Genomic DNA, 10,544 nt, shown 5'->3' with positions numbered 1-10,544 from the left:
GTGGAGGGAAGGCGGGGAGCGGGAGCGAGCAGGGAAACCTGCTCCTGATTAGGGCCTTCCCCGAAATTCATAGGCGAGCACCCTCCGATGCTGGATCCTTTTTCCCAGCCAGCCCCCCCGCCCTGGCACGGCACGGCACGGCGGCTCCCCCGGGTTCCTGCAGGATGGGGACGTGGGGACGGGATGGGGACGTTTTTGGGGCTGGGGTCCGCGACAGAGCGGGAAGAAGGATGTAGGGAGGGATGCAGGAGGCTGGGGGCACCGCTGGCTCGCCCGCCGCGGCCAAACAGTTTGCTCCAAATGGTATGGAAAGTAATTAAGGTCGGAGCACGCATGAAAATTATTGACAATGTGTAAAGTCAGAAATCTCATTTGATCGGAATGTAAACCCGGGCGGGTGAGAAGCCAGGCAAAAAAAAAAAAAAAAAAAAAAAAAAAAAAAAAGGTACCGCGCGTTCAGATCTCGGGCCAAACACTGTTTTGCCCTTACTCGCGGCTGTCAGTGGGGTACGTGGAGCGGGATCCTACAGCTTTCCCTACAGCCTGCAGGAACGCAGATACCTGCGCCGGTCTCCAAACTTTCCGCTTCTTATTTTACCCCGCGCCCGTCACGTTTTATTTACACCCGCAGAGGATGCTCGGAGACAAAAGAGTTTTGTTTTGCCTTTTTTTTTTTTTTTCTTTTTCCACGTCAAAGATGTTTTATATTTTTGGAAGGGTTGTGTTTCCTTTTAAAGAGGTGACCTATATCCTGACCACTGTAGGGGGTTTATTTTGATGCTCCGGGAAGTTCAGTGGGAGCTGTGCAGAGCTGGGAGGGGATAAAATCTTTACCGTTCTCATCTGGCATAGGAAAAGCCAAGCCTACCCACACAAACACTTGGTGGAAGTACTCGGGGGTGACACTTGCAAACCCGACGCTGTTCTTGCGGGACGGTGGAGCGGAGCTCTGCTTTGCAACACCCTCGTTACCTGCCTCCTCTATCCCTCGGAGCGGAGCCTGGGGGGCCTCTTGGATGTCTCCAGCAAGGCTGGGACCTCGGGGAAAGCAACGAGGGGCGCCTGCAGCCCGAGGGGCGGCTGCCCGGGGGGGTTGCAGAGCTCCCGTGCACTGAGGAAGACCTCTTCTCCCACCTGCTGAGGTGGCTTTCCCCCTAAAAAAACCTTCCCCAAAGGCGAATAGATGCTGCTCTTCGCCTGGCTTCTCGCCCAAACTTTATTTCTCGCCTGGTCTTTCTCTCCTTCCTCAGGCTCTGAGCAAAGCCGCCCCGGACCGGGGAGGAAAGAGAAAGGTGCCCTACTAATTCACGACCACTACTTTCACGGAGGTGTCCCGACTTGGCCTTAGCTCCCCTCACACCCAGGCACTGCTAAAAAAAAAAATCCTAAGGCATCTTAATGGGAAGCCAGCCAAAGCTAGGTGGTGATCCCCCAGGTAACCCCTGCAAAGTGCTTTGAGAGCGGTGCCTGCTCTGGGCACTTAGCACTTGGGCTGATGCTATTAGGGCTAGGCTGGTTTTGTGGTTAATTTGCTCTTTTATATTTCTTTTATTTTATTATTATTTTGTCTCGCAAGGAGAGGTAGGCCCCCGCTCTTTGCTCCTCGCCTGCCCTGGGGACGGGAGGTGCTCTCCCGACCTGGGATGCTTCAACCCCAACCATGGGATGCCGAGACCCTCTCCCTTTTCCTTCAGCCTCCGGAAAGGAGAGAGACCCCCAGCTCTTCCGCGGGAGCTGGGAAAAAGGGTCCCGACGGCAGCCTGCGGGGAGCCATCTATAAAAAGAGTCACGCCTGCTCCTCTTTGCGTACGCAAAGAAGGGGAGGGGGGTGGAGAAAAACAAGGGGAAAAAAAACTCTCCAAACAAACACTGGGATCGCACGGCTACTGCCAGAGGTCCCGAGAAGTCAAGAGGTCCCGGGAGCAGCACAAAGGACGGGGCAGAACCGCTGCCAGCCCCTTCCCATCCCGGCCTTTCTGTCCCCTCCGCCCGGCGTCCTCCCGCCGCCTCGGGGCTGGTCCCGTCCCGGGAGGGCTCCCGGTGCCTCCGGGACCGGTTCCCGGTTCCCGGAGCTCGGCTGCGGCCGGTGGGCTCCTCCCGCTCGGGAAAAAATGCCCGCATGTCCCCCATGCGGCAGCGCATCGCCGTCAGCCGCCGTGGATCGAGAGCTAAGCCCAGGCACCCTGAAACTGACAGTCGGAGGAAAATCCTCCGGGGCTTAAGGAAAGGCACTTTTACAATACTGCGGGGATTTGTTTAAGTTTCAGTCTCGGGTTTAATTGGAAAAACGCTTCTCATCTGCAGGACCTCAGAGCAAGGGAAAGAGCCTCAAGCACACAGTTAAAAAAAAATAAAATTGGAGGGGGGGGGGGCAGAAAAAAAAAAAAAAAAAAGCAAGGACTCCAAGATAACCGTAAACATTTATCTTTCATATTTGTCTCCCATTTTCTTAACTGGTTTAGTCTACGTTATTTCATTTAGCCCACGATGCAGAGGGGACAGTGTTATGAACATGAAACTGAAACCGCAATAATGAAGAGATTTCCTAGAATAAAAACGATGATTATAGAACAACATCTGAGTAACCAAATCTGCCAAAAAGTTTAATTTCCGTATACTCTGGTAAAACAAACCAGTTGTGCTCCAAAGCTGGGATCAGCTCAGAAATGGATACACCAACCAAAATAAACATCTCCACCAAACAGCAAATGCACTTCTGTTTAATCAGAGGCACTTCAAACCATCTTTTAAAGCCTCAGTACCATGTCTTGGAGACTTCTTAATGCTATGTTTAAAACAATCGTCTGCGGAGAAGAGGACGTTTCTAGCAGGTAGGAGGGAGATGACCCAGCTTGTGAGCCCCGATTCCCTCATCAGGGCTGCTTGGAGATGACCGCCGACATCGGCTCTCTTCCCTCGGGTTTTGGTACATTGTCCGAGCGGGTTTGCCCCGTGGCAAAACACCGACATCCCCCTAAACCGTGACATCTGCCTGGGAATTAAATGCCCCTTGCCACCCCGCCGCTATAGCACGGAGCAAGGCGAGCTGAGTGAGAGGTGGCCAGGTCAGAGCCATCTTCAGCCCTCTTCCCCCCGGCACCGGCTTCAGCCTCCCGCTGCTGGCCGCAGTGGCCCGGGGATGTCACCCACGCGTGGCCCGGGGATGTCACCCGCGAGTGGGACAGCCGTGATTTGCAGCCGGACGGCCCGCCGCGGAAGGCGACAAAGGACGCTCGCCCGCCGACCTACAGCAGGGAAGGATGTTTACGCACAAAAGCACGGATTTTCTTAAAATATTCCCCATCGGTCGTTGCAACGAGATCGGGAATCGCACGTCGGCCTCCTCCCCGCCCCGCCGAGAAAAAGAAAAGATATGTGTTTTTTGTGGGGGGTTTGGGTCTTAATTTACACCGGGAACAATTTAAACCGATGTCTCAGGAAAGGTGAGCACGATCTATTGACAGAGAAGTCTTTTTTTTTTTTTTTTTTTTTTCCTATTAAAAATGTGTAGAAAACCTTGCCGGACTTCGCAGTGTTTTTCTTAGCTGATTCTCAGGTACAATCAAGCCCTTTTCGGACACATTCCCATGTACGTAGCAGTGGTGATCTGGAGGAAGCTGTCGACGCCTGTTCAGTTAATTTAGGTTTTCTTTGTCTAATTACTGGGGAGCTTAGGGAAAAGGAGCCGGGCTCAGGGCAGTAAACTGACACTTGGGCTCTGTGTGTGGTATCCAGGCAGAGTTTGATGGAAAAAGCCTGCTTCCACTCAACTGCAGGTCACTGTCTGGGACCAGCCCCACCCCCTCCCTGCCCGTACCCACCAGCGAGCTCCCAGCACGGAGCTGCGCTGGAGACAGACGGACACACGGACACACACACACACACGCACAGACAGAAGGCTGCAGGCACGGCGTCCCCCTCTGCCCAGGTCCTTCCCACCGCCGTGCCTTTGCTGCAGCATCCCTCCCCGCCGCCTTCTTCATCCCTTCTCCAGCTTGATGCTGGAGTCTCCCAAGGCAACTGGGAGCAGCCCTGTGCCTCCGACGGCCCCTCTCCTCCCTGCCCCGTTTCCTCCGGCAAACTGCGGCTCCCAGCAGGGGGTAACCCCCCCCCCCCCCCCCCCATTTGAGGTTGCACCGGGAGAAAATCTCCGAGGAGAGGAAGGAGAGAGGGAGGGAAGGAGGGCGCATCCTTGGTGCTCCGACACGACCCCTGGGTTGCTCCTCATTTCATTTTATATGCGGAGGGGTGGGGGTGTCAAGGGGTACCGAGAAGCTGCCCCCATCCTAAAGAAAAAAAAAGAAAAAGGAAAAGGAAAAACGGAGGTCTGGTAGGCTTGAGGAGCGGAGGCAGCAGCAGCAGCAGCAGCGCCTCCTGCCCAGATGAAGAGTGGCCACAGGCCAGCTGGAAAGGGGGTGGTCTCTCGCTCCCGCTCGCTCCCCCTCTATCTCTGCCGCCCGGCTGATTTCTCAGCCGGATTCAAGGGGGGTCTGCAGGGAAAGAAATAAAATCATAATAATAATATATTAAAAAAAAAAAAAAAAAAAAAAGCGAGCGAGATTGAAGAACCCGATAGGCGGCCGAGCCTCTAAGGCAGGAAAAAAGTGCCTGTGAAGGGCTGAGGGTGCGGAAAGGGGCCGGGGGCGGGCGGGGGGGCTCCTGCTTTTCCTCCCGGTGCCGGTTTAGGCAGCGGGACGGTGCCCAGGTGGGGGGCAGAGGAGGAAGCGGAGCGGCGCTGAGCGGAGCCTCGGCGGGCTGCGCGGGGAGGGAAGGCGGGGGCCGTGCCGGGGCCGGGCCGGGGCCGTGCCGGGGCCGTGTCGGGGCCGTGCCGGGGCCGTGCCGGTCCATCCCGCCCCGGCGGAAAGCAGAGGAGCCGTGGCGCAAGGGGCCGGCCGGGAGGGATGCGCAGGGCGCCGCCGCCGCGCTGAGGAGGTGCCCGCAGGACAGCGGCTCCCGGAGCCCCCCCCCCTGCTCTCCCCAACCTCCCCCCTCCTCCTCCTCCTCCGCGGGGCACCCCCCGCCCCGGTACCCACCCCGCCCGGCTCCCCCCCTTCCCTCCCCGCCTCACCCCAGCCGGCCCCATTCCCCTCCCTCCGCCAGATGACCACCGCCAGCGGCCAGCAGCGGCTGGAGCCCCCCGTCCCTCTCCGCTCCTGCAGCCCGGCTCCCGGAGCTCTCCAGATGAGCCGGCCGCCCTCCTCCGCCCTGGAGACCTCCACCTCCTCTTCCTCCACCTCCACCTCCTCCTCCTCCTCCTCCTCCTCGGCGGCGGCGGCGACCTCCAAGAGCAAGAAGGCCAGCTCGGGGCTGCGGCGGCCGGAGAAGCCCCCCTACTCCTACATCGCCCTGATCGTCATGGCCATCCAGAGCTCGCCCTCCAAGCGGCTGACCCTCAGCGAGATCTACCAGTTCCTGCAGGCCCGCTTCCCTTTCTTCCGCGGCTCCTACCAGGGCTGGAAGAACTCGGTGCGCCACAACCTCTCGCTCAACGAGTGCTTCATCAAGCTGCCCAAGGGGCTGGGCCGCCCGGGCAAGGGTCACTACTGGACCATCGACCCGGCCAGCGAGTTCATGTTCGAGGAGGGCTCCTTCCGACGGCGGCCCCGCGGCTTCAGGAGGAAGTGCCAGGCGCTCAAGCCCATGTACCGCATGATGAACGGGCTGGGCTTCGGCGCCTCCATCCTCCCGCAGGGCTTCGACTTCCAGGCGCCCCCCGCCTCCCTCGCCTGCCACTCCAACGGCTACAACCTCGACATGATGCCCAACGCCATGGCCAGCGGCTACGAGGGACTCAGCGGCGGCCACCACGTCCCGCACATGTCGCCCAACCCCGGCTCGACCTACATGGCCAGCTGCCCGGTGACTGCCAACGGGGACTACGGCCCCGACAGCAGCAGCAGCCCCGTGCCCTCCTCGCCGGCCATGGCGAGCGCCATCGAGTGTCACTCGCCCTACACGAGCCCTTCGGCTCACTGGACAGCCTCGGGGGCCTCGCCCTACCTCAAGCAGCAGGGCCTCCCCGCCGCCAACGCCGCCTCCTCGGGCATCCACTCCAGCGTGCCCTCCTACTCCCTGGAGCAGGGCTACCTGCACCAGAGCCCCCGCGACGACCTCTCAGGTACGGGGGGCTGCGGAGAGGCCCCGGACCCGGCCCCCCCGCCGCGGGTCTCCGCCGGTAGCGGGGGGCTTCGGCGGGGACCCCCCGGCCGCGGTGGGGCAGGGGGGAAAGAGGGGCACGGTCTGCCAGAGGGACAGGGTGGCAAGGGTGTCGGAGCCGGTCTGTTTCGGGATCGGGGGGGATGGCTGGGGGCGTAGGGCATCACTCCGTCCCGGCTTTAGCTCGTTCCCTCCCCCCCCCGGGACGCCTCGGTAAACCGCGGTCCGTGGGGACTCGTAGGGGGAGGCATCGGAAAAGGCGTTAAATATTATCCCCAAAGCCCTGCGGGCTGCGGGGAAAAAGGAAAAAAAATAGGAAAAAAAAAAAAAAAAACACGAAAGAAAAAAACCGCTAATCTCGAGAAATGCGAAGGAGATTAAAGCAGATCCAGTGCATTTCTGCAAGCGGAGGGAAAAAGGGTTTCTTCTGCTCTCTTTCTCACCCCCTCCCTGCCCGGCCGGTGATTACAGACAATGTCTGCTCAGAAAAAAAATCCTAGCACAAAAATGGGTAAAAGATGTTGGGCTCTTACGGGGAAATTTTCCAAATAGCCCTTTTAAACGTGGGTCCCGGAGGTTAAGCAAACAAAGACAGTCTGGGCTGGACCACACCGAAGAGGATTTTAGCCTGACTTAACCCCTATGAGAGCGGGGTCTTGTTCAATTTTATGGGAATTTCAACAAGTAACAAATACAGGCGACCCTCAGCGCTGGGTCCCCTCCTGCCCCCGCCTTGGGCTCCTGTCAATCACCCCCCGGTCCCCCTCCGAGCCCCGCACCCTGCCCCGGCCTCCCCGCGGGGCAGGCGTGCGGGGAGCCCCGCAGCGGGCAGCCGGGGGGCGCGGAGGGGATGCCTGGCACAGCAGCGAGCCGCCTTCCCTCTATTTTTAAATAACAACAATCATCATCATCATCATCAAAAATTAAAGGTGACAAAACACTAATCAGCCCTGCAGTGGCTGCAGGGGAGAGGAGCGGGTCGCTGTGCCTTACCCGCCGGGCTGCGCGTCCTCCGCAGGGCTGCTCCGTGCCCACGGGGCTCTGCTGCTGCGCTTTCAATCCGTTTTTCGGAGATGCAGCCGCTCCTTCCACGGGGCTTGGTGGCCGGGAGGGGTTCTCCAGGGCTTGCCCCGCCGAAATGCCTCCCTTCACCGCTAGCCACTTCGGCTTGGCTTTGTTGCTGTCGCTGTTGTTGCTTGGATCTTTTTTTTATCTGTTTGTTTGTTTGCTTTGCTTTCGGATTTTTCTTTTGTTTTGTTTTTATTTTTCTTTGTTTGTTTTACTTCTGGCGGTGGCCCGGCCGCCCCGCGGGGACATGCGTGGCGAGGGAGAGGGGCTGCGTGGCGGCTGCCCCCCTCCTCCTGCCAGGCACCCGAGGTGCCAAAGGCGATTCCTAGAAGAGAAACGTTCATTGCGGGGCAGCTCACGAGCAGCTTCTGAAAACAACAAGCAGAGAGAGAGAGAGAGGGAAATAGAGAGAGGGGAAGGGTTCTGCTTCCCCCGAAGCCTCCCACCACGGTTTCCGAGGCTGGGGCGGTTTGAGTGCGGCTCTTTTCTGTTGGAGGACGGATGTACAGACAGACCGAGGGACGCTTTTTTAATGCCGACGAAGAGCGTCCGCTTCCAGCAGCTCAGATTTAGTGCCTCCGCTTTGCGAAGCGGAGTTTCTCCGGCTATTTTGCACAGCCTCTGCTCTGGAGTAGGGATCCGGGCCCTGGACTTTGGGAGCAAACCATCCCCATTGGGAGCAAACCGTCCCCATTCCTCGATTAGATTAAAATAATAATAATAATAAAAACCTTTATTATAATAATAAAAACCATTATTATTATTATTATTATTATTATTATTATTATTATTATTATTATTATTATTTGCGCAGAACCACTCCTCGTTCGTGTGTGATCCGCAAAATCTCTGTGGTGCAATTGTTTCAGTAGAATTAAAGGAGATAGGGAAAAACGATCCGAGCTCTTTCGTTCGTAATTATTTCCAGCAATAATCTATCCCCTCCTCTCCCCACGAAAGCAGCAGCAAGTGAATTCCGCTTTTCCCTTTCTTTTAATTAAATGCAAAAGCAAATTCGGTGGCAATCGCTGCGGATCGGTCAATAACCTCCTGCTCGTGACAGCGACGGGGAGGACTTGAAACCTTGAATTTGCATCAGACCCAAGAATAAGAGTGGAAAAAAATTGGAAACAGGAGGCTCGGTTCTGCTAAAAGGATTTTGAAGCTGGGGAGGTGGGGGTGGTACGGATTTTTTTCGCACACTATTAAATCCTGCTAAATGATTGAATCAGGATTGTAATAAAGTGCCCTGGTTTATGGTGAGCATACCAGCAGGGTTATTAGAAAGCCGAGGAAATCCAGCGAAATAATCACTTTTATAAAGTGAGCTCTGCGGGGTGAAGGAGGGGACAGTGCTGGAGGAGCCGGGCTGTGCGCGCCGCCGCCGGGGCTCGCTGCACAAATCGCGAAAGGTGCCGGCTCCGTGACGCTGGGGAAAACCGTGCACGTCTCCCTCTTTTTTCCCTTCATCCCTTCTCTTTCTTTCCATGCTGCTTTCTTTCTTTATTCCTTTTTTTTTTTTTTTTTTTTTTTTTTTTTAACCTCGGTCAGATTTGACAGGGTCCCACCAGCCGAGCCTGACATCCCCACGGCAAAGCAAAGCAAAGCAAATCCCTTTCTGGCTCCGTCCTGCAGGCCTTGCCCAGGCGATCTCCCCCCTCCCCACTGGTCCTGTAGGATCCCTGCCAGGCTAAAGATCCCCTCGCGGCGCGGGCTGGAGGGCGATCTCCCACGGGGCCTCTTGCGCTCCGTCCCCCCAAGGGTTTCCTTAGGCTGTGGGAAATTAAAATCGGAATTTGAAAGGTCATTTACATGTCGGGGCCGCGGATGTACTTCTCTCGCTGCTGTTGACGAGGCGTGGGGTGTCCTTGCCCTGTATCCGAGGCTCACGAGAGCACACACGTGTACAGGGGTGCAGCTCGCACCCCCCCCCCCCCCAAAAAAAAAAAAAAAATCATACACATCATCAGCACACAAACGAATGACCACAAATGAGTGGTGGCAATTCAACCTGCAGCCCCCCAGTCAAAAGCAACCCCCCCGTCCCACCCGACACTCCACCCCACCTCCCCCCCGGGAGTGGGATTTGGGGACGAGGGAGGGGAAGTCAACGAGGATCAGGACCCGATTGCCATGTCCCCAGCGCACCCAGAAAACCACGCAAGTGGCATCCTCTGCTCACATCCCCAGTCTCACCTGACCCCGGGCACGACCGAGGGACACTCAGGGGGCAGATGCCCGGCTGTGCCCGCGTTGCCATACGCAGGGATGCGCCCAGGGCGCGCTCACGCGTGTGCCCGTGGCTCTGCGGCTTGTGGTGCGCCCTACAAGTGGGACACGGGACAGGCTTCCCCGGGAAGGGAAGCTCCATCACAGAGCAGGGACAGGGGAAAGCCTCTCCTCCGTGCGGGTGAGCTACCTGGTTTCTGAACAGCTCTTCTTCTCTCCTTCTCTTGCAGTGGGATTGCCTCGCTACCAGCATCACCCGTCCCCGGTGTGCGACAGGAAGGATTTTGTCCTCAATTTTAACGGCATTTCTTCCTTTCACCCTTCGGCTAGCGGCTCTTACTACCACCACCACCACCATCAAAGCGTCTGCCAGGACATCAAGCCCTGCGTGATGTGAAGGCAGCGCCCCAACAGAGACAATCAGGTGGCGTCGAGCAGCGCCGAGGTATAGACGGACCCACGCAGACGAAATATAATGTGCACTCTGATAGCATTGATAGTACACGAGTCACTTAGCAAAAATTACCTAAGGAAGCAGTTTTCGGGCCCCTCCACTCCTTGAAGGACACGACACGTACAGCCGGTGTAACTCCGAAGCGCTCCCCAAAATCGCGCATCGCTAGGTGAGACCGAGTGTCCCTGAGCGCGCCGGTGGTAAAACGCCTTTCCGTCGTCTCCTAAAGAGCCGAGCTTTGGGAAAGTGAACGAGCCGAAATATTTTTTGTACGAGAAAGTCTCTTTGAATAGGAAAAGCCAGTCTCCCAGCTCAGCACCTGCGAGGACACCCCCCTCCGTTTTCCTTTTTTTTTTTTTTTTTCTCTCCCCGAGCCCCACCGAGGACACTTTTTATGGACTCCAGCACCGACCGATCGATATTATTAAAACAGTATTGTTTAGCCCTTTCGTGTATAGACTTTAAGAAAAGTTCATTTTTTTTCCAGTATTGCAGCAAGACAACGTTTTGTTTTTTATTTTTACAAAAGTTGTTTTTCTACCACAGTATTTTTAAAGAAATATTTTAAATAAATCTCGTGTATACTCACACACTATTGCTTTAAAAGGAGAATATATTTGCACTTATGTATACTTTT

At 56.5% G+C, this 10,544-nt stretch overlaps 1 protein-coding gene across 1 annotated transcript; it reads left to right on the top strand.

The window, feature by feature from the left end:
• Positions 1-5,016: 5,016 nt before the first annotated feature.
• Positions 5,017-10,225, top strand: FOXF2 (forkhead box F2; the record flags this gene model as incomplete). Its single annotated transcript, XM_032182616.1, has 2 exons — positions 5,017-6,118; positions 9,684-10,225. Coding segments are annotated over 2 exons (1,269 nt in total), but the record flags the coding sequence as incomplete, so codon positions are not given.
• Positions 10,226-10,544: the final 319 nt, after the last annotated feature.

The sequence above is a fragment of the Aythya fuligula genome, chromosome 2 (assembly GCF_009819795.1).
Source record: "Aythya fuligula isolate bAytFul2 chromosome 2, bAytFul2.pri, whole genome shotgun sequence".
NCBI lineage: Eukaryota > Metazoa > Chordata > Aves > Anseriformes > Anatidae > Aythya > Aythya fuligula.
The sequence above is the reverse complement of the archived record's forward strand: the minus strand, read 5'-3'. Positions and strand labels throughout refer to the sequence as shown.